The sequence below is a fragment of the Haemaphysalis longicornis genome, unplaced genomic scaffold (assembly GCF_048455015.1).
Source record: "Haemaphysalis longicornis isolate Haplotype H1 unplaced genomic scaffold, Haemaphysalis longicornis Haplotype H1 scaffold_1, whole genome shotgun sequence".
In the NCBI taxonomy this organism is placed as follows: domain Eukaryota; kingdom Metazoa; phylum Arthropoda; class Arachnida; order Ixodida; family Ixodidae; genus Haemaphysalis; species Haemaphysalis longicornis.
Genome location: NW_027526203.1, coordinates 275,876,998 through 275,904,525, shown reverse-complemented (window position 1 = coordinate 275,904,525; position 27,528 = coordinate 275,876,998). Strand labels below are relative to the sequence as shown.

Here is a 27,528-nt window from a genome sequence, read left to right as displayed (position 1 = left end):
TGGAGTGGCTGTGCCTGTGAAGAAGGAACACAAGTTTTTAGGGATTGTGCTAGATGAAAAGCTGTCATTTATTCCACATATAAAGCTACTCAAAATAAAATGTATAAAGGCAATGAATACACTAAAAGTCCTATCCCACCACTCCTACGGCGCAGGTAAGATGTGCCTGCTGCGTCTCTACAACAGTTTAGTGAAGCCGCGGCTAGACTATGGGAGCGTAGTATACGGGTCAGCTTCGAAAACCGCTTTAAAAATGCTTGACCCTGTTCTGCACCTTGGGCTTCGCCTTTCGTCAGGAGCTTTCCGAACGAGTCCTGCACAAAGCCTTATGTGGAATGTGACCAGTGGTGCCTGGAAGACCAGCGCTTATACACAGATCTATTGTATGCCATGAAGGCAACATCCATAAAAAAATCACCCTTCTTCGTTTATTGTCAATGACACCTCTGCCATGCACTCGTTTCTCAGTCGGCCCTCTATATCTATACCTTTTTCGTTGAGAGTGAAAGTGCACGCTGAAGAGCTTGGGGTTTCTTTTAGCGAGACTTACAAAACTTCGATCACAGACCTTGTTGCTCCCTGGGAAATGTCCCCGATTTCTTGTGATTTATCTTTCAGAGCCATTAACAAAAGAACTTCACCAAGAGAACTCATCTTGCAGCACTTCCTACATCTACGACACAAATACCCCTACACAACGTTTTACACAGATACCTCCAAGTCCGCCCATTCTGTGTCATGCGCTGCACATGGCCCAAACTTTGCTATCACAAAGACAATGAACAAAAATGCCAGTATTTTTACAGCTGAGGCACACGGCATTTTAACCACTGTGGAACACATTACAGAAACCAGAATACACAGTTCCATTATTTTTACAGACTCCCTGAGTGTAGTATTAGCTCTCCATTCCGGAAAACCAACGCGAAACATTATTTTAAACCGTCTTATCAAATCCATAATGTCTGCTTACGCTCTAAAATTGACTGTAGTAGTGTGCTGGGTACCTGGGCACAGTGGAATTTCGGGCAATGAAATTGCTGACCAGGATGCTGCTGTGGCGGCTCTCCGCAGTGTTGTAGATATCCCACATGTGCCCTACCTAGACATGATACCACTAGTTCGGAGTATGCTTCAGAGGCGCTGGCAGGTACAGTGGGACACACAAATCGAAAACAAACTGCACATTATAAAACCACACATAGGGAAATACAACACAGAGAAACGGAACAGGTTCACAGAAATATCAATATGCAGATTAAGAATAGGTCACACACACGCTACACACTCATACCTTTTAAACGGAACCCCACCACCATCTTGTGAGAAATGCGGACGAAGACTTACAGTCCTCCATGTATTGATTGAATGCTTGGCATACCATGACGCAAGGAAACGACACTTCCCAGAACTATACACCTACACGATACCCTTACACCCATCCTTGTTTTTATCTGATCAACCCCCGATTAGAAGTGGACGCCTTTTAGCCTATCTCGCTGACATTGGATTTTTAGCACTCATCTCATACCATGTGTGACATCAGGGCCACCCAATGCAAATAGTGAGGGCGGTTCTGAGCGTTTTCATAACGTTCCAGGGACGTCACCGCCATCCCTGTTATGTTATGGCGCTCCCAGCACACACATAAACATCGTCACTGTTACCTCTCATCTTATTAATCTTCGCTTCTTAGAGTAAGGGCCCTTTACACCCATATATACACTATTTTTATCAAGTACATCACAATCATCGCCATGGCATTTTAACAAATGTGACAAAACAAACATTGTCTTGGCGCTCTTTGGCCTCAGACGCCCTTGCGCCAATAAAATATACATAGTAGTAACAGTGCGCGGCAGGCTCGTGTAGGGCAAGCGCGCTCGCGGATCCGGAGCATGTTGTGACGTCTGCTGGTGGCTGCTGTGTTAGAGATATCTCGCAACTGCTCGTGCGCGGATCACGGACAGAGTCGGGATGGTCGTAATCTCGCATGGGCCCGTCTACATTGCAGGTGCCGCCACCCACTCGAGGCGCTCGTCTTCCACAGTGCATGCCACACGCGGCCGGAGATATGCACGTTGTTTGACGTGGTGCTATATCACCGCGTACGGTTACGTAACCGCGCAAAACGACTTGCGCTGTTCTTTAAATCTCACGTGTAGCAAATCAAAAGTGCGTATCAAGAGTGGGATGCACCGCTTTCCGCCGAATTTTTGCGCCGCGTAAAACGGCCAGCTTATCTCCCGCCTACGGCTGGTTCTGCTGAAGAGAAGCGCCCCTCGTGGGTGGCGGTGTCTGCAAACTCAGGGGTGAGACAGCTGAATCATATTTGGGAGCAGTTTTTGTAGCAGTGAAATCTCGATTTTGGAGCAGAACCTTGATTTGGATCAGAAAAACGACATTTATTATGTCACCTCAGGAGCCTAAAAAATCAAATTTTTGGCAACTCGGGGGTGAAAAAGGCACTTTTTAATCGCTTTTGAACGTACATAACACTGAAAGAACGTTTCAATAAAGTTTTTTAACGTACAAACTGCGCTACCTTTTTATAAACTATTTTTAACTTCTTAAATCCAACCACCCCCTAAGGCCAACTGCACTCAAATTTTTCTTTGTCCAAATTCGATAAAAATAAGTAGTCTAAGCTCCTACAATCACCATGGCGAAATTCTAAGCTCCCTATGCACACAGCACACTAGGTACCGTCGTTCAGAGTACCTCCGAGCAGACGACGTTTGCACCTGGTGGAGAGTCGCCGAAACAAGTTTGAGCGGCCTGTGACGGAGGTTGGGGAAGCTGTCCCGTGGAGTTCGCGCTTCTCCGGCGACTTGCACGGCGCTCCGCCTGGCGTAGGAACGCGTTCGCGCGGGGTTTCTCTGCTACACCACCGCGCTGTACCGCCGTCGCCATCACGGGTTTAAAACTAACCGCATAGGTAGCAATATCTGCTTTTTTTTCAGTGCAATAAAATAGATTAGAACCCTACAAACTATTCACACGCTTACGAACGTTCTGGAGCTAGCAAAACTTTTTTTATTTGAAGATAATATTTCTACTAAAAAAAATAGCGCGACACGCACACTTGTCTCACATTTGTCATACCTATTGCATTATCACAGAAAAAAAGGATGTTTTATAAACTCTTGACCACTAGTCCACTTCTGCGTCCAATATTGGCCATATTTGGGCTGGCCAAACGCCACCTCGATCCCTTAGACCTTTCTAAAAACTTGACGAGCTAACTGATGCTGTTGTACACGAGGGTATAAACATTTGTGCGACTCTTGCCTCACTCGCTAAGTGAACCAAAATCAGCCTTGCTCGTGGTAACAAATACATCCGCACATATATCGGCCGTCGACTTCGCGAAGTGCGAAAGCTAGCAAAACTGCTCCTCTCATAAACAATAAACTTGACTATTTTCAATTCCCAAATGAAGTATTTACTTTTGTAGAGCGCTAGATTTAGTTTACTTGAAAGTAAAATGTATTCAACAGCACACTGTGGTTAAAGTAGAAAGCAGCGGTAGATAGGTCACTTCTTTCGTGTTTTAGTGTATCATTTAGCTGTGGAAGCTGGCCTATTGTTTTAGATTCCTTTTATAATTCAATTCTCGATGTGCAAGAAGGCGAAAAATACTGGGCTGCTATTCACGAAGCTGTTTGCGTGTAATGTATAGCAAAAATGGTGATTGTTGTTGTTGTTGTTCCTCTTCTATTGGCACATACCCACGTGGGGGATTGGCCCAGAAACGGGGTGGCTTTTTGGGGCTAAAACACCCACCTCATGGCCCTATATAATCAGCCTGTAGGAATTGGGGAAACGGTTAGCGAATTATATAATAGATCTAAAGAAGAACATCTCCGGCCACGTGCGGTTTATTCCCTTCAAAGAGTGCGATGTGACAGCCGAGGATTGATTGAAGACACGTTTATTCCATTTTCTTGGGCTTGCGCGCTGCTATGGATAGATGGGTCGGTAGGGGATTGGTAGGGAAGGGGAAGTGGGAAAGGATAATGCCGCCATTCACTGCGTCAGCGGCCTGGACGCAACACTATGGTCGGAGTCATAGCCACCGTACTGTCCTGCGCGTCGCCACAAAGCCGGTCGCCAACGACTGGTGCTGCGGGGTCCAACAGAAAAAGCAGCAGGGCGCGCCACAAGCTAGTAGCGTACCCAGCAGGAGCTTTTGGTGGCGGACAGGACCAGGACTGGAGAGACGTGGGCCAGGGTCCAAGTCGCACGTTGGTGAGGGCACGGTACCGAGGAATACTGTAGCGGGGGCAATCCCACACTAGATGTTGTAGGTCTGCCCTGGTATGGCAAGTGCTGCAGGTGCTCGGGACACTGGGAGCGGCGCCACGGTGATGAAAACGGTGGAGCAAAAACGGTGTGAGCAGTGTTCCCGTCTGAATCCGTCGGATGATCACAGTTTCCCGCCGGGAGAACTCACGGGAAGGAACTGCGGGGATCGGGAGGGGGTTGGCCATGGCTACGAGGTAAGCTGTCCGGCGCGTTTGACTAAGCTGCCGTTCAGCCGTGGGATCGGCTTCTTCTTGAGGGACGGGCAAGGACCTCGTAGCCACGAGTGGGGAGGGGCTCCGAGCTAGCACGGAGAGTAAATGTGCGCGTACTAGTCGGTGCACTTTCTCATTTCCAGGGATGCCGCAGTGTGCTGGAACCCAGTGAAGTGTGAAGCCGTTACCCGATGCCCGGAGTTTCATAACGTTGCGGCGAATGACTTCGGTGACGGGGCTGGTGAACTGCACATTGGCACAGGCTCGATCGATACGCTGCCTGTGAGTCTGTGTACACATGGTGATGTACAGGTGAGCTTGTTAGGTCTTCCTGGAGAGCTGCGTCGAGATAGTCACAGATAGCTTGCAGTTCAGCTTATGTGCTGTGGGCCGGAGTGACACCGACGTGGTGACGGCGACCTTGAAGTCCAGTAGTTTCGTTGAACCAGGCTGTGGCGTACACAATGTGCGAGTCTACCGTAGTGGGCATGGCCACGTCCGTGTAGATGACACGCTCGTGCCTAAATGCCGCCTGTGTGGAGCGGGCGTGACGTTTCGCATGGGCTGCTCTTCGACCGCCGTGATGAGGTCCCATGTGGACGGGTAGTGGCTTGCCATCTGTAATGGTAATGTACTCCCACGGAGGTGTGCGTCGTGGGAGTAATGGTAGACCACTAGTGTTATAGCCCAAACGGCGAAGGGTGTCACGGCCAGCCTCTGTCGAACGAAGCCGGACTTCTTGCGTGTGCCGGTGCGTGTCTGTAATCTCGGACAAGTCATTAATAAGGCTGCAGCTCTTCAGCGCTTCGAGGCGGGTGTAGCGGGGAAGCCCCGTGACAATTCGTCGTGCTTCGTTGAGCAGCCTTTCGAGTGCAAGCTTCTGGGTGCGATTGACCGGGTGGTAAGGAAGTCCGTAGACAATACGCGAGACTAGCAATGCTTGCACAATCTGCCGCATCTCCCTTTCCTTGACACCTCTCGTACGGTTTGAAATACGTCTGAGAACGTGAAAAATTTGCTTGCACGTCTTTAATGTCCTTTGGAACCAGGTAGAGGCGGTACAGTTATCGTCCAGGTGCATGCCCAGAATTCTGATCGACTGTTTTCTTGAAATCTCTTGGCTTCCAATGCGCAATCTGTATGCCTCCTTCTCCGCCTGTTTCACCGCTGTACGCCTGCCCCCGTGAATGACCACGAATTCGGTCTTATCTGGTGCAATAGTGAGGCCGACATCGCACATGTGATCATGTATGATGTCCAGAGCCTGTTGGAGCGTGGCCTCTTGTTCACCGACGGAACCCTGGTGCGTCCACACGGTGACGTCGTCGGCATAAATGGCGTATTTAAACCCAGCTACCGCTTCCAGCTTGCACGGGAGGCCGTGCATGGCAATGTTGAACAGGGTAGGCGCAATAACTGAGCCTTGAGGCACTCCGACGTTGTTGTAATAAATAGCACTAGTCGCCTGGCCTATGGGACCTGATAGGTGCGGTCTTGCAAGAAGGCTGCGATGAAGTTATAAAGCCTCCCGCGTATGCGGAGCTCTCGGGTCTTGGTCAGCACGGTGTGATGCGGAACCGAATCGAAAGCCTTCCTGATGTCAACGGCGACCACGGCACGAGGTTGGTTAGAGTACTTGTCAAGCACGTCTTCTCGAAGGCGAAGTAGCACGTCTTGAGTAGACAGTCCAGATCGAAATCCATACTGCGTTGGTGGCAACAGCTGGCGCTCCTCCAGATACCAGATTAATCGTGTATTTACCATGCTCTCCATAATTTTGCACACGCACGATGTTCATGAGATTGGTCGAAGGTTGGACAGAGAAAGAGGTGGCTTGCCTGGCTTCGGGATGGGTTTTACGATTGAGAACTTCCAGGTCTCTGGTATCTCGCCACTGTCCCAGATGTGGTTTAGTTCATCAAGAAGGGCTTGCTTGTGGCTATCCGGCAGGTTTCGCAGGTGAGCAACGCATACTTTGTCAGCCCCTGGCATGCTGCGAGTGTTCGCTCGTTCGAGGGCATGGTGTAATTCTGTCATTGTGAAGGGGACGTTGTAAGCTTCCTCGTCGGCAGATGTATCGTCCCGATTGTAGGTAGTTGCAGAAGGGTGAGACGTCTGAGGAAAAAAGGCGGCGGCAGCTTCTTCGGCCAGCTCGTTTACGCTCACACCTCCGCGAAGTGCGACTCGTGCGGCACTGTTGTTCGTTTTGCGCTGTCCAAGAAGAGATCGGAGAAAAGCCCAGACTTTCGAAGTGTGCGTGTGCCCATTTATGGTCTCGCACACATCCATCCAACGCTCGGTGGCTAATGCGTTAGTGTGACTCTCGATTTTCTTCTGAACCTCGAGAAGGCGTCGCTTGAGATGTGGCGCACGACCAGACTTTTTGTATTGACGGAAAATTCGCAACCGGCGGTTCCACGGCGTCACCAAGTGTCTGTCTGGCTCCGGGTGATCTGGAGGGACGCGCAATTTCTTGGTAGATTGTTCTTTCGCTATGCACAGCTGGTCTGTGAGATTTTGAATTCCGGCGGCTGGTGGCTCTTCCATTAAAATGCACCGATACTTGTCCCAGTGCGTAATGTACGCCGTCTTCGCGTAAGACCCAGCGCTAGTTCGTTGTGGGCGTTGTCCGCCAGTGCGGAGATGGATTAGAATGGGTAGGTGGTCACTCCCTAACGTATCCTCGTAGGTTTCCCACCGGGCCATCTTCGGATGCGACACCCACGAGAGATCCGGCGTTGTGTCAGCTTGCTTTTGTGCTTGGCCTAATCGAGTGTGCGTCAGTGGTGCGTTTAGCAACGTCAGGCCGTATGCCGTCGCGTCTGCCATGATGTGCTTGCCCCGGGCGCTGGTCTTCTCGTAACCCCAAGCAACATGCTGAGCGTTAAAATCGCCGCACATAACTGTAACGTCCTTCGGGTACAGCTTCTGGAAGTGCTGGACGAAGCTGAGGTCTATGTGCGATAATTGCGATTTCTTACGCGCGCCTTCTGGACATGTATACACAGAAAACACCAAAATTGTTCGGTGTGGTGATATTTCGACTCGACACCCCGCTACTTCGGTGAAAGCGTTGCACCACGGTTGAGTGTCGAGTTCTACGTGCGTAAACCCCCTGTGGATGAACAGTGCCGCTTTGACAGGTTGTGTGGCATCGTCGCGGGGTGCATATCCTTCGTATGACGGGATCCTCACGAGTGGTCCGTTAACCTCCTGAAGTGCAATAATAGCTGGAGTGTTTCTTCCCTGAATTAACTGAAATCTGTCGATGAAGTCCGCTTTCCTCCTCCTAAAAGACCGGCAGTTCCACTGTAATACGGTCGCCCACGGATGGTAACCCGTGAAGTTGAAGCCATTATTGTGTGTCATGATGGGTGGCTTTAGGACGCACTGCGGCTGCCGAAGGTGTAGCAAGGGAGCAGGCTTGCAAGGGGAGGATTCCCGCAATTACCAGTTTGTCCAGGATTGTTCGCACACACGTCTCGACGATATGATCTGTTGTGACCTGGCCTTGCAGCGAAGCTTGCACCACGCTGGGTGGCGAGATCACCATGGGTGTCGCGGCGCGCTCCGCGCGACTGCTCCGTAGGCGTGCCTGGAGCTCCTTGCGCCGCGCAGCTTTCTCAGCAATGCGGGCGTTGACTTCTGCCAGTGCCCGTTCCATCTCACGCCGAATTTCTTGTACCTGGTTATGCAAGTCTCGCTCCTCTTCTCGGAGAGCCGCGATCATAGCTCCTAGATCGTCGTCTGTTGCAGGAGTCAAAGCGGGTGAATCTTGAGTGGAGGACGGTTGTGCCGATCGTTGGATAGGAGGCATGATTGACGCGGTGGCAGTAGCATACGTGACCTTTTTATTGGTTGACTCTTTAGCGATTTGCGATCCGGGAGAAGCGGCGGCCCTGTCCAATTGTGAAGCAGCGGAGGCACCAACACTATACGGCTCCTGCTGCGGCTGGGACTGGTTTTGGAGAGTGGCATGAAGCGATTGCCGTGGTTCCAACTGGACGAGCGACGCCTGCTTCTACGTCGATTGCGACTACGCGAGCGGCGATCTTTTGCCCGCTCCTTGCTTCGTTCTTCAAATCGGCGACGCGAGGGGCACTCGGCGTCAGTACCTAGGTGTCCAGACTGCTTGCAGTTTCGGCAGTATGGTGTCTGATCCATGCACTGGACATCAGCAGAGTGCTGCCTTCCGCATTTGGCACAGGTGCTAGGGTGCGGGCAAATGTCTTTCTTGTGCCCAAGGCCTTGACAATTGTGGCAAACCAGACTGCGCGCCTCGTACGTGGAAACCTTCGTGAGTACACTCCAGTACCTGATCGTCCGTGGCGGTCTGGTTCCCTCGAACGTCACGAGGCAGGCTCCTCGCTTCCCCATCAGCCGTGCGGCAATGATGTGGTGGCTCTCCGAGTACAGGGCTCTTCTTAGGGACTCCGCCGTCTCCGACGGGTCAACTCGGTAGATGACACCACGACACATGCCCTTTCCAGGGGTTTGGTGTGCAGTAATCGGAATCGTTTGGTTCGGCGATATTCGGATGGACGTGAGTCGCAAGAGGCCTTTGGCGTGCTGGGCGTCGTAAGTCTCGATTGTCACTGTATTCGATGCGCTGTTCGTGCGGATGGCTACGTGATGCTGAAGCTCTGACGGTGGAGCAGCTGCCATAACCGTAGTGTGAAGCAAACGCTGTGAAACGCTCGCCAGCGCAACACGCGTTGTTGGTCGAAGGGTGATTAGGTAGCTTGGAAGCTTAGAGCGAGGAATTTCTTCCGTCGGCGCTCCAGGCTCCGCCTTCCTCGCGAATCGTGGGCGACGCTTTGGTCCCTGGATAGTCCACAGGCCGAACCGTTCGTCATTATCCTGCGCTGACGGGTCTCTTGCCGACCATTCAGCCTGGTAGTCCGAGACCCGGGTGCGGTCAATGGAGCTCCTGGAGTGATGCGGTGATCTCGAAGCGAAAGAGGAGTCGGTGTCGGTGTCTTCTATTTCCATGAAGTGTCCTGCACTTCTGCGTGCGCGATGGTGCGTTGCTCGGCTTTTGCGGCGTTCTTCCCGTTGGTGATCAAGCAGGGTGTCTCGGTCGTTGGGGCTTCCTTTTCTGCGGCGCTCTCGAGAGCGCGCGCGAGGGCCGCGCAAAGCATCTCGGCCTGAGTAGTCATCCAGTGTCCTGCGGGTCTTCTCGCCTGGTTCTATCGCGTAGCAAGAAACGGGCGCGATAAGCGATTCCGGAGCGCTGGTCGTTGCATCAGACGCTGGAGCGCCGACCGTCACCGATGAGCTGGCGGGGAAGCACGAGCGCCGGGGTCGATGACGCCGGCAGCCGCAGGTTGAGCTGGCGGTGATGCACGTGCACCGTGCTCCACCATGCCGGCGCTCCGAAGAGCTCTCGGCGTTAGGCTTATGCAAACGGCACAGTTCGAACGAGGTTCACTCTGTAGGGCACGAAGTACTGACCGTGTCTCACTTCACCGAGGCGCTGGCTAACCAAAGCTGCTTTTTGATATCTTGCGCGCAACTAGCTTTGTAAATAAGGGCGCGCTTTTTTAGGATTGCTGCAACGGCCGTTATTCTGATGGAAAAAGAACTGTCGTACGGTCTACTTCATTTCGATTGATAGCAACGCGATATCGGAATTGCGCCTAACCCCATTATCCTGACCAAACGTTAGTGGGAGTTCTGTGGAAATAACAACACGAAATGCGACACGCGCATTTGAAGGCGGCTCTGAGCGGCCGCCGGTTCTAGCGCGGTCGCTTCCGTTCCATCATGTACATCACGTCCGGTCGCTGGTAATGGCCGCCTTTTCTATTCAGTTTCGGTTCCGTAAACGCCGAAGTCATGAGCGGTTTGCGTCGCTCGCGTTCATGTCAAAAGTATTTTGCATTTCGCACTCTTATTATGTGTACTATTAGGTGACATTATTTTTGCGTTATCGAAAATTTGAATGCAGTTGGCCTTTAACCTAAACTACGAGCAACTTCTTCGCCCAGCGGCCATGTTTTCCAATCTTCACCACTCCAAGATGGCGGCGTCCAGTAATGTCGTTCCGGAGATACGGCACTCCAAAAATTGCCGTTTTTTCATAAACTTGCACAAGTAGTTTGTCGCTTCAGTACACATAAGTATTTTTTCTACAGGTCTTTGCAGTGGTTTTCGATAGGAAAACTTTAAAAACGCACAGAATGTAACATGTGCAACCCGACCTCGTGACTTTCGAAAACTATCTCGGGGACAATTTTATGCAGGTTTTTTATTGAATGATCAATTAAACCTTTACAAACAGCATCACCTTGGAGGTGCTGGAAATTATGCCGTCAGTAAGCATTATTCCCTACTGAAACTGACAGGAGCGTTGAAATCCTTGGCTCTGATGTTTTGGCGCAATTTCAGCAATTTTGAAGCTTTTGGAGCAGCCTGGCGCAGGAAAACAAATTTGCATCAAAACTGCGCGCAACATGCGCAGCTGTCTCACCCCTGCAAACTAGACGAGCCCATGCCAAACGGCGGCTGGCCCGCCCCCACAAAATTTCCCGATAGCTTACCTTGAGAATCTCTATGCCCAACGCTGACCGAGATCCGCGCACGCGCAGTTGCAAACTATATCCAACCAGGCAGCCACCAGCAGGTGTCGCCAGCATGCTCCGGAGCCGAGCGCCAGGTTTTCCTAGACAAGCCTGATGCGCACTGTTCCTCGCGCTGCTTGGAATTACCGCCTAGTTACTTACCTATCTTTGATGAGTTCAAAGTAGTATGTAGTTCGTGTTGAGTAGCATCTGCTAGTGTGTGCTGCATGGTCGTTGAAACAGTAGTGAGAGTCAGACTGAGTTTGTTTCGTTAATAAAAGAACACGATGAGTGCAACTGATACAAATACTTCATTGCACAGGCATCTTGAAATGTTTTATTAACAAATATGCAGAATATAGCACGAGAGTCAACAACAAAAAATTGTTTTTTTTTGCAAAAGAGTGGTGAATGATGTCTTCTACTGTAAAAGGAAATCTGGCAGTGTTGACATGGTAAAGGATGCACTCAAGAGAAGAAAGAAGATGCCAACTAGAGGATATTGTAACCATTGCTCTATGATGTGCTTAAGGCATTTTAATGTGCAATATCCTCGATTCCAAATAAACGCTTGACACTTATATACACTTTGGCTCTCAAATTCTTTTTGTCACTCCTCCACGCGGCCAGTGATGCAGCAAAGTTACGATGTGACTAGCTTCAACTTCCCCTCATGAACAAGCTTTTGCTACAACAGTACACAATAATACACCTCGCTATTGCTTTAATGCGTGTACACCCAGTGGCAGATTTTATGCTACTACAAATGCGAAAATAAAGGAACACAAGCAACACACAGCCCTTCGGTGTAAGTCCTGGAGAAACACTAACAAAGTCAACAAAACGCTTGTGTTTCCTTCAAAGCAGTGGTCCTCAGCCTGCTGTTTCACGTAATGGCACGGTAAAAAGGCTGGCGAACAAGGCAGTGAACGTAGGACGGCAGTAAGCTAAGTGGCCTAAGGGACGAACACCTGCCGCCTGCAGACTTTGCAGCGAGAAACTCGTGTTCTCAAATCTCCTGCCTTGAGCGTTTGCGGGTCGGGCGGCCTGAACATGTCTTGGCGTTCAATGGTTGCCAGCCAGTAGCTGTATGCCGTAGTGTAGTAGTTGCAGCGGCCGTGGCCGTGGCACTCGATGAATGGGTTAGGCCGGAAATCTTCAAGGCAGGAACCTGGTGACACTAAGGGCTGACCGCTGCCTTCTGCTCCTGAGTCGGTGTTCTGGAAGATGTGAAGAAATTTTTTTTACGGCATTTCACAGCAGCTAAGCACTCTATATCACCCTGCCCGAACCTAATCGGCGTGCGAAGTTCGCTATAATCAATGGCGCACTCAACTTCCCTCCTTGCGGCACGCGTTATTTTGCTCAGCGTTTTGTCTTTCACTCCGTCGCTACAATTACATTTTCAGTGTCTGTTCTCTTCGCTCTAGTTTGTGCAAGTTTGAAAGAATGCCTGCGCCGCAGGTGTTAGAAGATGGCCAGTTACTTACCATGAAGAAGCTGTACCCTGACCAGATGCCGTCCCAGCCTTCAGGGCACTCTGGTACCTCCAGAGTCTGGCTATGTATGGCTATCACCTGCACATAAGCAAATTGTAAAAATGAGGACGTTGTAATGTTTGAACCATCGAGCAGTATGAATATGCTGCTGCTGTTTGCAAGTTGTTTTGGTTACCCTTAGACGCTATCGTACCCAACAAAACTAGCTTAATGGTTGAAAATAAATTGCTCATGACTTTCCTTCTAATATGTCTCTGGCTTTTAAGCGCTGCAATCACTGCGAACACCGACAACGAATCACTAAATCATGATGTATGTTTATTTATTCGTTAAGCATATCAGAACTTGCGTTTGCATTTGCTGTTTCCTGACTTGTCGTCTCCTCAAATTAGTTTTTTTTCCCTACCTAACACGCAGAGCGTCGTTTCCTCACTAGTCCTATTCTTCACGCAGTTTTTTTAATTTTTATTGCGGTCCAAGCACGGTGGGCGATCCAAGTGTACACAATTCAACAGTACTACTCCACTTCACAACAGCACGTTCGTGGTGGCTCGGTCTTTGCACTCACTTATGGTGCGTGGAAAAAAAAGAAACTTTGAAAAGGTTAGTTCGTGCGAGGTAAGGAGTAAGCGCATGAGGTTGGCGGTGCGGGTAACTCTTGTTGTTAAGGGCGATACAAGTTGTGAGGGTCGAGGGGCACTTTGTTACCTACTATCAGGGTGAGAAAATCTCATCTGAATTGCTCTCTTCGAATTTAGAGTAAAGGTAGGTCGGCAATAATTGACTCCGCGAGGCCAACCACGACTTCTCGCAAAGACACTTGATTCAGGCCGTTATGCCTCCATAAAAGGACAATGCCCAGTTTCGGTGCGAAGCATTTTGTGGCAGGTATACCGTATACGTTGCAACTCCCCCGCTCTTTCTTGTCGTGCTTCATGTAGTCAGCTAGGTGAAGTTACCGACGTGGCTTGTCGCTTCCCCAGCGTGGTCGCTGCACGACGCCGATGCACCGTTCGTCCTGTACTGTGCGAGTGTGCCCAGAGCTCTACAGAACATTCGCGCTTACATGTGGTTACATATGACCTGGTCCACCGCATTGGATTCTGAACGACCTCCTGAGTCGCATACCTCCCAGGCGTTTCGGCTTACTAAGGCATCCCTGCAAAGTACCAGCTGCGCACCCTCAGCACCGTGGTCACGCACACGAAACATCTCTCCCGTCCTCCCCGTTTCTTGTCCTCTCTTGCCCTAAATCTCCTTTAAAAGCGAGGCGAAGGGAGTATGTTACTGCCGCACAAACAGTACCCGTCATCACTGCTGCTTCCTTTCCACTGAAGCGTGTGAACACGGCCCTAATTTATTGGGGAGCGCCGGTTGCTGAGTAAAGCGGCGATAGCAGGTGTGTGAAAGCACACGAAGACGACGCCGTCAGTTAATAAGACCTAGCTGTTGCTAAAGGGGCAGCGGCGACCGGCGTGTTATGGCGCCAGCTGCTGTTCCCGAGAGGAGTAATACGACCTCTTATAATACGACTTGAAGAATTCTGCCGTCTTCCCATTTGCTTCGTTTCCGTCGCTCGCCCGGGGCGCATTGTGTGTGGGTACAATCGAAAGCCCGAGAAGTGAGGGTCACGTACCTGCGTGGTCGACTCGCAGACACTGCATCGGCTGATGTACTTCTGGATGTCTCTTCCAACAATTGGCGTCATCGCCATCGGCATCGGTTCCGGCGTGCTGAGCCAGTAGCTGTAATCATTTCTTGAAGCGAAGTTGCACACATTGTTCAGGCTGCAGAACAGGAACGGCATGGTGCTAAATCTCCGCAGGCAGCTGCCGGCGCTTCCTGAAAGTTGGTAATAGCCAGAGTTAGAACAACATGATCGTCAACCTACTTTGTGGAATAATTTACATGTTACCTCACTGTCACGGGAAGCGTTTCAGTCGAGCGACCGCGCTTGCATACCAAAGAGTTTGCCATGGTTGCACCGAAATTTCGGTCACGTTGTGTACACATAAAACGCCTATGCGCTCTAAAGAACTATAGTGAATACTATTTAGTTTTGTATCTCGTTTCAACTGTTGTCAGTTAAAATCCTGCTACTGGTGGTAGAGGCTGCAAGCGGGGCTTACCCAAGTCCTGTCCGTGAGCCTTCTCGTCGCCAAGTATGTACAAGAGGGAGTAACCGGACCAGAGATTATGGGTGCCCCTGGGGCATTCCGGAATTCGTGACGTCTGGCTGTGGCGAGTGAAGAAGTAGCCTCGAGATCGGGCCGGACCACCTGGTGGACCGCGGTTTCCTGGACGTCCGGGAGTGCCAGGCTGACCGGGGTATCCTGGTAGCCCTTTAATGAAAAATAAAGAGGCTGTTACTTCTTGTTCGGTGCACTGCGTGGATCACGCTACTGTAATAAATGACGTTCAAGTAAAACACATTTAAACACACATGGAGAAGCACCATCCCTTCCCAGACACAATGATAGGTTTCAGAACACACCTACCTACAGAAGATATCAGGCGCAGAATATCAGAAGAGGTGGTAAATCCGTTACATGATAAACACACCCGTGCAATTGATCCTCGCTTTGGATTTAACCAAAGCATTTGGTAATATCGAACATGAGGCCATTACAGCAGCACTGTCAACCCTTCAGGTCAGTGAGCGAACCCATAACTATATCAAGGCTTTCCTGTCCAACAGGACAGCTGTGATTCACTGCGGGCCGCTCAAGCAAGGAGACACCGCAGGGTTCAGTGCTCTCCCCCTTATTATTTAACATCACACTTATACCCATGACCAAGCTGCTAGCGAAAGTACCTGATCTGTTCCACTCCCTGTATGCTGGCGATATTACGCTGTGGACAACGAAGGGCAGCGACGGGGAAATAGAGGACACATTGCAAACCGGAGCTGACAGACTCGGAACAGGCTGGGACTATGGGTTTGTCCTGCTTTCCTAAAAAGTCAGAGCTCCTGGTAATGCGTTACGCGCCTGGTAAACAAACCAAAGATACACAAGTTCCAATAGAAATCCGCATGAATAACACACTATAATAGTACCCGAAGTCCAAACAATCAAGGCACTAGAAATGTACTTACAGAGCAATGGCAAGAACGCCTCGACGCTTTTTTTATAGCGAGAGATTGCCCTACGGCATTACAGGAAGTTTTAAAGGTACAACATAGTACCCACCACGCTCAGTAAACTGACGGCTTGCGTGTATCAGACGAACCGCCTAATACGCCGCATAGCGAACAAACACAGGGGGCTGAAAGAAATAGATCTAACGAAGCTAGTTCAGGAATTTGTTCTGAGTCGCTTTGTCTACTCCCTTCCATACCTCAGTTTACACAAGGTGGAGAAGGAGAAAGTAAACTGTTTAATTAGACAATCTTACAAAGCAGCGTTGCACTTACCGAGGCGTACTCCGACAGATAAACTCCTAAAAATGGGCATCCACCATACCCTCGAAGAATTAATAGAGGCACATAGAATCGCTCAATATGAAAGATTATCTAAGACCCCGACAGGACAGTACACCTTAAAGTATCTAAATACAGTTGAACCTCGTTATAACGAACACGGATATAGCGAATTATAGCCTATAGCGTACTAAATACAGACTGGTTGGTCACGCTTTATTTCAATGACATTCGTTTATAACAAAAATTAAACCGTGAGAGCCGCGCGATATCGGATATAACGAAGAAAAGTCCTTTTTTGTCAAGTGAACTCTGTTCTGTTGTAATTTCACGCACTCATGTTCCGGTTCATTGAGCTCGAAATGCAGCAAGGAGGAAGGTAAGGGTTACCTTGTGTATAGTGGGTTCGAAGCCTCAAGAAATGCGTTTTTGGATCCAGTATTTTAGCGCGAGCCAGACTGTCGATTTGCTATAGCCGATTTTTATTTCTACTGTTATAACGAATATCGGTTATAACGAACTAATTTGCTGTCCCGATGCTACTTCGTTATAACGAGGTTCGACTGTATACCTTATCAAGGAACACAAACAAGGGAGAACTCTGCCCCTCGAGATACATTTAAGCACCTGACTATTAACTCTATTCCTAAAAATATGCACCCTATTCATCACAAGGAAAGGAGAAACGTTGGGCCGAAGCACTTGAAAAACTGTTTAAGCACCGCGAGGAGGTAGTCTACGTGGATGCAGCCGAATACAAATTGCAGGGTGCCTTTGCAGTTGCAGCCGTTCATAACAAACTCAAGGTTATCACCGCCGTGGCTGCCGGCCGGAAGAAGCGGAAGAGGCGGAAATCTCTATTGCAATCACTAGTACCAAAGCAAAATTTATCTTCAGCGGCTCCAAAACGGTTGTGCGTAATTTTTCTAAGAACAAAATTCCCGAAGCGGCATCTCAAATTCTACTAAGAAACGGGTTCGAACACCGCCAGATCCAGCTTATCTGGATTCCTGCGCACTCATATATATCCCATCCAGGGAACGAAGCGGCCCACAGTTTGGCCCGCGAACTCGTCAACCGGGCGGTGGACCAATCATGCCTGCGAGGGTCTAAAAAGCGCATGGTTACTTATCAAGAGATTACATCTTACTATTATTCCCGAACGAAAGTCCAGCAAACGACATGGAGGCAACTCTAATCCCATACGTTCCTGAACCCTTATAAACTGGCCCTGATGTACCCAGGTCTGTACACCCCAAAATGTAGAATGTGTGAGGCCGAAAAGGCCGACCTAGCTCACGTACTATACGAATGCCCTGAGCTCCAACCTGAAGCCGAACGGCATCTCCCTAACCAAATAGAATAGGAGACTGCGGTGACCAGCTCCAAGCCTGAGACCCAAATTCAGGCCGTGGACTGGGCTTTGGAAGTCGCCATGAAGCAAGGTCTTCTGGCCCCGGAGTCAAGAAGGAGCCCATCCATAATCTAACAACTCAGTGATCGTTGACGAAATAAAGTTGTTCCTATTCCCCTACCTCACAAGCGAATAAATCGTTGTATCGGAACCCCTCTACCAGGGCCGTAGCCAGAAATGTTTTTGGGTAGGGTGGTTATGGGCTATCCAAAGGGACAAGTTTGGCGAAAGGAATACAAAGCCTCGCTTACGCGCTGCCTGGAAAAAATTTCGGACGGGGTTCGAATTCCCACACTCCCACTGCTGTGTGTACGATCTCGTTAATCCCAAAGCGCAGTGGCCGCAGGTCGTAGCGGTTTAAGGTTAACTGTAGCGGCTCTTTACTATACTACTCGTATTATATACCACGAGCTTCGCGATCGCTGCGCCGCCTGCCGCGGCGCTTACGGGATGGCCGCTGCGCAGCTGGTAGCTGCTATGCAGTATTTTAGTTCTCTTTCGCTTCATTTTGCCTTTCGGCGCCCTGAACAACATGTTATGGTGGTGTCTCTAAGCAAATAGTACGTTTAGGGCACTTAAAAAAACAGATGCTTCCTTATAGAGCGCTCGAACGCCAGGAAGAGCTATCCAGGGACGCGGTAGTGCGCGCTTTGCCGCTTTTACGGCCGTCTGCGACGGCAACAGCTATCACCACTGTCACCTCGGAATACGTCAGGCGGAAGTTAATTCTTTTGTCACCTTGTTTAGACCTGGTACTGGCACAGTGAGAGGGTGGTTTCGTTTTGCAGTGCGGACAACGAATGCGGCTTTGTTTCAAATATATACGTCGTAGAAAAATATGATTCGGGGATGTCATTACCTAATACCTAACGATAACTTGTGCCTTTTATGGGAATACAGGCTACGCGAAAATGTTAAGTATATTACAAGGCTCTGCGTCGTGAAATATGTGCGCATTAGTGCCTTGTAGCAAGAACCAAGGTGGGTTAATTAAACCACAGAAAAGTAAATGGTCTGCAAGTCCAGGAGAAATGGAATAGCTCGTACGGGAATTAAAAAAAAAAAAACAGTGTAGCTTCGGAAATGCTAAAAACGTTCGTCTAAACTTAAGCACCGGACCACAGATGCGAAATGCACTGCTATTTCGCAAGACGGGGTGGGGTGTTTACGGGAGTGGGACGCTTGATGATCGTTGTGTTCAAAGGGGAGCGAAATCAAAGAATGGACGTTTTAATAATCACCCACACACAAGCTGTGCGTTCACTTTTGTTTAGTTTTTCGACTTTAACGAAGAACTGATCACTCGGCGGGCGCATTTTTCGAAGTATAAAAGGTGTCGCTGGAAGAGTGGGGTATCTGACAAGCCCCTCTAATTTCACTTTTTTGCTAGATTCTGCAGGCTGCCTATGTCATATGACGATGTTTCGAGGAAAGGTTTAGTCGCGGACGCGGATATATAAGCGGAGGATACATGTAGCAGATGATGAACGTTTGCGAGTGCTCACCTCGCGACAAGACGACCCAACAGTAAATTATTTGTCGTGTGCTGATTACAGCATGTAATTTTGCATTTACTTATTTCGCAGAATGTCCGTGAAAGTTATGCCATATTGGCTTGTTCAGGGTAGTGATCAATATCTGAAATATGAAGCGTAACTGGCGAGCTGTGCTCCGCTAGATTATGTAATCACACGAAACCGATTAAGATCGTAATGTATAGCCGTAGCATGAATATCTGAACGAATGCTACTTAGGGAGGTACTTTTAGTAGATTTCAGGGCCATGGAATTACAGTCGGCACCATGCATACGCCGGTTTCGTGAGGCCGGCCTGTGACACACACCTGGCGCTTATGCGGACCGAATGTACTACACTAACATCACGTCAGAAGCATTTACACTCTCGTAAATACAGAAAATTTGCAAAAAAAAAGTGACTGCTGCATATAGATACGTTTTTCCAATGCATACAAACGTAAAATATCGGTCGCGAACGTGCCGCAAAAGCAACGGCGACAGTGGTGAGCGGGTCGGAAACTCCCGCGGCTGCTTTCGAAACGGGCCGCTAGGGGGATTTCAGTGGCGCCCCTAAAATTTGAGGGACCTTAGCCCCTACAGGCAGCGCTCGAGGCGTATAGCGCAAGTGTAGCTTAGGCACATCAGACCCAAAATTAGATTTTTTACGTTAAACATGGGCGCTTCACAGTCACTCTTTATGCGCCTGCGTTATATATTGAGCTTATAAATTCCGTTTACTGCTCGGAACTACCGATTTATATCCGATCCGCATTTATGAGTGCCTAACGTCCTCGCCTTGAGAGACAGTGGTCCCCAAGTCAGAATCCAGGCTTCTTTTCTCGCCCACCATCCTTTCTTGAAATCCCTGACGCAGTTTTCAGCTCTGTTGCGTTATGTGTCTCCACCAGTGTATACGACCGAGCACGGAGTTGGCGAGTGCCGCTAATAGTCCTGCAATGTTTAGCTGGCTTTCCCGCCGCGAACAAGTACGAAGACGCATTGCCAATGAGCTCTGTGAACGCAATTACAACCTCCAACAGGCTATATTGACCCGGGAAAGGTAACGTCCCATGCGATCGGTGACCTCGATTTAACGGTGGAATACTTGTGTGAGTAGCGGACAGCTATGCTGGTTTGTCAATGTCAGTTTCGCCTTTTGGAAGTGAAAAACCAGCGAAGTAAATTAGGTCGTTACTAACGACTTAATTTACCAAGGGGAACGTTACTGTTCGACCGTCATACCAATTTACCGTCGTACCAAGCGGCACGCCCTTGGCACGACGCACGAGCTCGAGCGTTTCTGCTTGGATCTGCCATGTGTTGAGCGGTTACTTTCGTTGTTATGACTGATTTCGCGCGGTGTTAGAACTGAACCTTTCTCTTGGTTCCAACTTAAAGCTGAAATATTTCTGAAGCAACGGAAAAAGTATGACGGCCGCCTGAACTTGTGAATTCCTTCAGCCATAGACTGTGATTTTAATAAATCTTGAGAGACCATGCACCACACAGGGGTGCTGAAAATTTCAGCGTTAGCTGATGTCCTTACTGACTAAAATTATTTATTCATTGAGGCTGATTGATTAAAATTGTTGATTTGTTTTAACTGTTTGATTGATGTTATTTATTTGATCAGCCATTTTGTCAAGCCCCGATAATCTCACTCTGTAGGTGTATTCGTACTCTCTCTATGTACACACGTATTTACTTACCCTCGGGCTTACTCAGCTGTGGTGCAGCAGTCCCCAACCTCATAGCCGACGCCGTATGATTATCGTATTGAACCTTTGGTACATGCATTTCAATGCGTTACTCAGCTTATTGTGCCGGTATATCCATACCGGTATACTCACCGTTATGACGTACGCCCAGTTTACCGAGGTTGCTTCCTATGATCGCGACGTGGAAACGGCAATGCGTAATTACCTGGACTGCGCTTCCATGGCGCAACAACGAAGTCCCCTTGCACAAACAATCTTTGGATTTTACAGGAAAAATTAACGGCTTAGCAGCTTCACCTTACGGCAGTATAGTGCGCCGCGCTAGATCCAACTCGGCACGGCGTTGTGCGACGCTGATGCGGCAATGAGCTAGAAAAAAGGCGCGGTTAGCTCGGCCAACTGCAAGGCAAACGCACCTTCAAATCCATCGTCACCCGGGAGGCCTCTGGGGCCGGCGTAGCCCGGCGGCCCAGGGAAGCCGGGAAGACCGTAGTCTCCGGGTTCTCCCTCCTTGCCGGGGAAGCCTGGTTCACCGGGTAGGCCCGGGGAACCGTTTGCTCCCGGGTAACCGGCGTCGCCTTTGCTGCCAGGAGGCATGAACGTCAGATCGACTGGGGCTGCGGTGCCCCTTGGTCCCTTGACACCTGCGGGTGAAAACCTTCGGCTCACCTCACGATAACCGCTGAACACAATTTGGGCAGACACAACCGTGGGCTCAACTTTTGCACAAATTATGCTCCTATAGATTTGTTTTACACGAAAGAAAAAAAAAGGAAGGTTTGTTTCCTCGCAAGTATTAAAATAGTTACGGGCTCAATATTAAAACTTTATCATGAGACCGCAGCATGGATGCGCTCTCCTACTGCTATGCTTTCACTCGAAATTTTCTGGTAGAAAATGCGGCACTATATTTTACAACCCCGAGGGGACAGCTCGGTGCCATGCCCATAGCATGTTACGCACTTGGCTGCAAAAATAGGAGAGCGTAAATTACCACGGCCAACCAGACATTTCTTAGATTTCCGCCAGATAATCGATGCTCGAATATGGAAGTAGTCGGAACCGCATACGCGCGTACCTTCGTTTTCTTTCCTATTTCTGACGCCCTCTCGCTGTCATTTCTGATGAAAAATGCAGATCAGCCGAACTCACTTTTGCATTTTTTTTGCCATGACCTGAACAAAAATTTGTTGACTTCTTAGACGTTCTCACCGGTCGCATTTGTCTCGTGCAGTTTCCGTAGTCGTACTTTATTGCTTACCAACCTGAACACGCAAGAAAAGCGCACGCTACCCTAAATCTTTTTTTTTTATTTTTTCGTGAAAGCTAAAGCCAATTTTCTGGTGGGATACTGACCCGTAGTTTACTGTTCTCCGAGAGCTTGCGATAGCTTGGCATCTAAACAGGCTCTCCAACCTGCCGTTTTTTGACGTGGCGAAAGCATATAATCTTATACGCGGTACAACGCGCGTGAGCTCTGTCGCACGACATTCACAAGCAGCGTGCATGAAGCGAGACTTGCCTTTGGCGCCGTCGACGCCGGGGCGTCCCGGAGGTCCGGGCAGGCCGGCTTCGCCTCTCTCGCCTTTCACGCCGGGAAAACCGTAGAGTCCCGATTCACCAGGCGCTCCTTTCTCTCCCCTGTAGCCACTTAGACCGTCATTGCCCTTGGGGATAAGGGGGGGGGGGGGGGCGGATAGGGTACACGTGAGTCCCAGTGCGGCCACATTTAGTTTACCTCACATTTTGGCGCATAAAGTGCGCGCTGTATACAAGCAGCGTCGCCTGGTCACACAGCGAGCTCGGTCGTTAATTGGTCGGCTGAAGTGTGCTCGAAAGCACACATCTGAGGCTCCTTCAGCACGCGCATCACATGCGCGAACACCATGTGAATAGTGTGCGAACAGCTGCACAATGAATCAAGGCGCAGAGCATTGCAGTGGACACGAGTCCACAAAGCTGAGCGCAAGTAAACAGCCGAACAATGGCGGTGGTCCAGAAGCTTTAAAGCCTCCGCACTCTCTCGCGTTGCATTAGTGGTCGCGTTATTCGCATATTCTACCCTTAAATGTTTCTTAGTGCCTGAATTGGTGACGCAGAAACCTAATTAAGCGACCCTCTGCTGCTTGATCAACTGGATGACCCAGTTCACATTGGTTATAATTCCAAATTGAGGTTTTACGCGCCAAAGCTATCGCGGGTCTTTGAGGCACGTCGTAGTCGAGGGCTATGTATTTATTTAGACCGCCTGGTTATTCTTTAACGTGTGCTTAGGTCTCATACACCTAGATATTTTGGCCTCATCAGAAATGCACCTGCCGTGCCCGATAACTAACGTCTCAAAATTGCGTCGCGGAAAACATTCGTAGCTGCTCTTAAGGATGTATTAAGGAGGAGAGCAATTACTTTAAATTAGATTAGACTACACAAGGTGTACACCATTGTGGCAGCCTCTTTTCTACACCCCCCCCCCTGCCCCCTTACAAGAAAAATAAAAAGGCTTTGCATTGTATCACTGCACTGAAATAATTAAAAAAAGGGTAAGAGGAGAAGCGCGCTAGAAACCGTTTTTCTCTTGCATACCATAGAAAAACAACGTCTCGTGTCTTTCTCTTGCATAGCATAGCATAGGTACAATGCATAGCATAGGTACAATGCATAGCATATATTCGTGCTTATATCATCAAGGCAAATGGCATTTTACGAATTTGCGTCCACATGTGAACGTAACGCACGTCAAAAATTAGTTTTGGAAACGTCTACCATCTGCTATATTCGTATTTCTGGAATATTAATTTTCCACTGCGGATAGTATAGCCTCTGAAACGAAACTTGCCTAGTGAAAAGTACAGGGGCGAAATTCATAAAACTACTTTTTAAGGCCTGCCAAGGAGGGATCCCCTATACGACGTTACGAAACTTCGGTATCGGGCCTCACATTCGGAGCATGCCTGGGACCAGCACTAAAACCCCTCAAAGATGGAGCTGATTGATTGATTGTAGGGTTTAACGCGCCGACTCAACGCAGGCGATGAGGCACTCCGTAGTGGAGGGCTCCGGATTAATGTTGACCACCTGGGGATCTTTAACGTGCGCCGAAATCTTGTACACACGGGCGTTTTTGCTTTTCGCCTCCATCAGAAAAGGTCGGGAATCGAACCCGCGACCTCGTGCTCAGCAGCGCAACTGAGCCACCGCGGCGGGTTCACAAATGGAGCAGCATTTCAGCGAATTCTGGCCGCTTTGTGTCGCATTCGTCACTGCGCAGCACCGTGACGGGCTGCGCCGCGAAGGCTGCGCCCCGGATTCGTTCGTCGTGTCAGGCCGGCCAATAGCTTGCAGCGCAGCAGTGGTCAAACTCATAGAAATGCATGGAAGCAAAAATGTTTTGTTTTCGTTGCAGCATGTATTTCGCCCGGCATTTCGTCGCAGCCTCGCAACAAAAATTATTGCAAAGCTTAGCGAGCAATTCTCGTTAATTAGCACCTAGTGCTCATTTCTCCGGCCCGTGTGGGGATACCAACGGCTTGCACATTATGGCTATTACAGTCTTTATCGCATGCTTCTAACACGGTTAATAATGACTTTAGCCTTCACTAGTACCCACTGACAGGCGAGGACAGAGTGGCTAGTTTTTCGCTTCCCCGTAGCTCCTACTGAAGGAAGAATCCACCAGAGGACAAAAGGAAAATTAAATTACCTCCACGACTAAACTGATGCCTGGCAAAAGCTGGAACGGCCCAAGCGTTTTGTGCGAAGAGCATGCCAGCATCACTAATATTTCTACAACTTGACCGGCTTTCGCGATATGAGCGAGTGATGACGTACCCTGGCTCCCGGAATTCCCGGTGGTCCGGGGATGGTAAGTCCGGGGGCACCGGGATTTCCTCGGACTCCTTTACGTCCTTGAAGGCCGGGGAAGCCTGGCTGTCCAGGGGCCCCGTCCTTTCCAGGAGTGCCTGCCACACAAGGCGAAAAAACATTATAGTGCATTCCTTTCACTCTAGCGGAGCTTCAGGCGCCACATCGCACCGTGGCGCCCCCTACTGGAAGGACACCACGGTGCGCCCTTCCAGTAGGCCAATATTGGTCAACTTGCTTTTACACTGTAATGTCTCTATGCAAATAAAGATCCTATGCATGGTTACCAGCGCATCTTTATTCCTGCGTGAACAAGAGTGAACAGACGCTTCCTGCATGAACAAGAGTTACGATAAGAGGGTAGAAGACTTAAGATTAATTCTGAGGATAGGGCCAGTGTTCGTTCTGCAGCGTCCGTCATACGGATTTATGTCATGATTACCACACAAGCCCATTGATGAGACGCTGACAAATAGGTGGCTGGCTGCAGAAGGACAGGAACGATATATTGGTGCTCGCTAATGTTGTGGAAAATAGCGCGCGGGTAAATAGCCTTAGAAGCCTTATGGAAAATAGCCTTAGAAGCGACAACGCCAATATCAAGTTCATATAAATGCTCAAGCACAACTTAAGCGTTAGCTGGGTGTTTTAATTGCAAAGCATTTTTAGCTACCTGCATCGTGGCGGGCCTTCTTGTGTATCTAGCCTCACAACAAAAGGAGCTAATCCCGCGCCACGCGTGCTTGACGAAGGTTGCGCGCTGCAGTTGCGATGAAGTGAATGATTATGTGGTAAACTGCTTTAAAGTCGTTCATGAGCCACTCATCAGTTCAGAGGAGATGGGGCCTCGCAAGTGACCCCCACCCAGAGAATAGGATCACAACTATTGCTAATTCTGTTTCCGTTTTTTTCTTTCCATTTGGGATTGACACGAGTGATGAAAAGGTTACAATGCGGTGGTATTTGTTTTTGTTTTTCGAGAGAACGCCAAACCGTAACTACAATTAACGTGCATTGTTCGCGTAATTTTTTCTTTCACTCAATCACACTAAAACACGCAACTTTCGCTCCTCAGGCGCGACGACACTGGCCCTCTTCAAGCGTCGCGTTTATGCAGCAGCCTGAAGGTGGGGAAGAGCGGTCACCTGGAAGGCCACCCGGTCCTGGGTCTCCCTGCTCGCCCTTGCTGCCGATAGGAGGAACACCGGGGTAGCCGGGCAGTCCGTCTGGGCCCGGGAAGCCGGGATCTCCCGCTTCACCCTTCAGCCCAGGGATTCCGGGGAAGCCCGGCGGTCCGGGCACGCCTTCGTCTCCCTTTTGGCCAGGGTAGATGTCTGCGAGATGTGTGAGGCGCTGCTAATCACGCATTCTGCGCTCTTCCACGGCCGCTGGATGAGAGCGCACGCAAGGTCAGTGCGCCTTTCATCCAGCGGCCGTGGCTCTTCGCTCAGGGGCGCCAGCGCAGACATGCTGCGCAGGCGCATACGAAAGGATGGACGGTCGGGCAAGTTGCGGATGTAGCGTTGTGGCGGAAGCTTAACAAAGACACAAGACGGAAGCAAACAGGCTGACGAGCGCAACCAGGCAGAGCTTGTCCAGTTTGATTCCTTATTCTTGCGTCTTTTTTAAGCTGCGCTGTTACACCACAGTGGCAGGCACACACTTCGACAAGGCACGTGCATAAGCTCAGCGTGAAGACAAAAAGGGAGCCAGACGGGAGCTCTGTCTCCTTCGTTGCCGCCCGGGATCCGCCAGTGTTTTTCTTCTTCGTATAAACTGTATCCTCCATCGTCCCCGACTTCACAACGGAAAAACACAAGCACAGTCTAGGCTTCAAACAACGCCCAAGGCGCGCTGGCGCTGGGCGCAGCTCTGCATGTAGCTAAGCCCGCCAGAGATGCGGGAAGTGTTCTAGGGCACCCATTTGCCGCGACTTCGTGTAGTGTAAGTATAAAAAAACGTGTTCTTTAATCACCCCGATACTGAACGTCAGGGTACGTGATGCTTGGTGAACTTTAAAAAAAAATAGCACACCTAGCTATTTTCCAGCGTGCAAAAGAGCGCGAATTCATGGTACCCACTGCGCCTCAAAACTGTAGCTTTTGAGGCGGTTTTAGAGGTCGCACCGCATTTGCACGTAGTAGCCTCGGTGTCCAACATTTGCGGTGGTCGGCAGGAGGTCAACAATGCTAAACAGCTAGGAACTTTTGGCCGGGCTTGAACCTGCACGCGCACTACGGTTAAATGTATATAAAACACGGAACGATACCGAATGCGGGTGCTCCTTCCGGTCCAGGGGGTCCAGCATTGCCGGGGTAGCCTGAAACAAAGTTGAACTCGTCAACGATTTGCCGTTACGCCGGCGACAATACATTGGCAAAGCAGTAATAATAATAAAAAAAGAAACGAAATGCGAAAGTTCTAGGAAAATATTTACAATGTTTCCTTGCGCATTAGGAAATATGCGTCGTGCTCTGGCAAAAAAAAAAAGAGAAACAAGAAATAAAGCCGCGCACTTTTCTAGCGGGTCATGCTAACGGGCAAGTTGCGCGTGCGGTAAAAGTGCTTTCCGCAAGAGCGTTCAACTCGATCAGCGCTAATCATAATACGCCGCTAATATCCCGCAGTGCAACAAACTAGTCTATTACACAACTTTTTGTTTATGTGCTGAAATGTGTTTCTACTTCTTCCTGCTCCTTTTTATTTCGAAGTCGCTTATGCTTCGGATTATTCGGCTGGACTGAACGCCTAAAGGTTGACTGGTAGTGGAATTATACGTTTTGACATCTCGCGTGCTTTTTTCCCTCTTAATGATCTGCCCCCGTTTAGTTCACCCTACTATGAACAGTTTAATTTGTTTTTCTCGAGGATTCTGCGCATAGTCTTCACCTGGAAAATAAAAACGCGTTACTTGCGGCGTTGCACAACTCGCACAACGAGTCTGTCTCTTTTTTTTCCCGCGTGTGTTGACACTTTGTGTTGAACGACACTTTTTTTCCCGCTTGTGTTGAGCTA

The 27,528-nt window shown here is 49.5% G+C and overlaps 1 protein-coding gene across 2 annotated transcripts in view; it reads right to left on the bottom strand.

Moving 5' to 3' along the window:
- Positions 1–11,397: 11,397 nt before the first annotated feature.
- The window catches only part of LOC144146333 (uncharacterized), a 102,427-nt gene continuing 86,296 nt past the window's right edge, over positions 11,398–27,528 (bottom strand). For both annotated transcript variants that reach the window (XM_077678290.1, XM_077678297.1), the window contains 9 exons: positions 26,783–26,833; positions 25,659–25,847; positions 24,481–24,611; positions 22,175–22,319; positions 21,069–21,296; positions 14,712–14,924; positions 14,219–14,424; positions 12,574–12,660; positions 11,398–12,303 (listed from right to left, as the gene is read on the bottom strand). In XM_077678290.1, the coding sequence (XP_077534416.1) occupies positions 12,040–12,303; positions 12,574–12,660; positions 14,219–14,424; positions 14,712–14,924; positions 21,069–21,296; positions 22,175–22,319; positions 24,481–24,611; positions 25,659–25,847; positions 26,783–26,833 (1,514 nt within the window). In that variant the 3' untranslated portion in view covers positions 11,398–12,039. The remainder of the gene's footprint in view (positions 12,304–12,573; positions 12,661–14,218; positions 14,425–14,711; positions 14,925–21,068; positions 21,297–22,174; positions 22,320–24,480; positions 24,612–25,658; positions 25,848–26,782; positions 26,834–27,528) is intronic.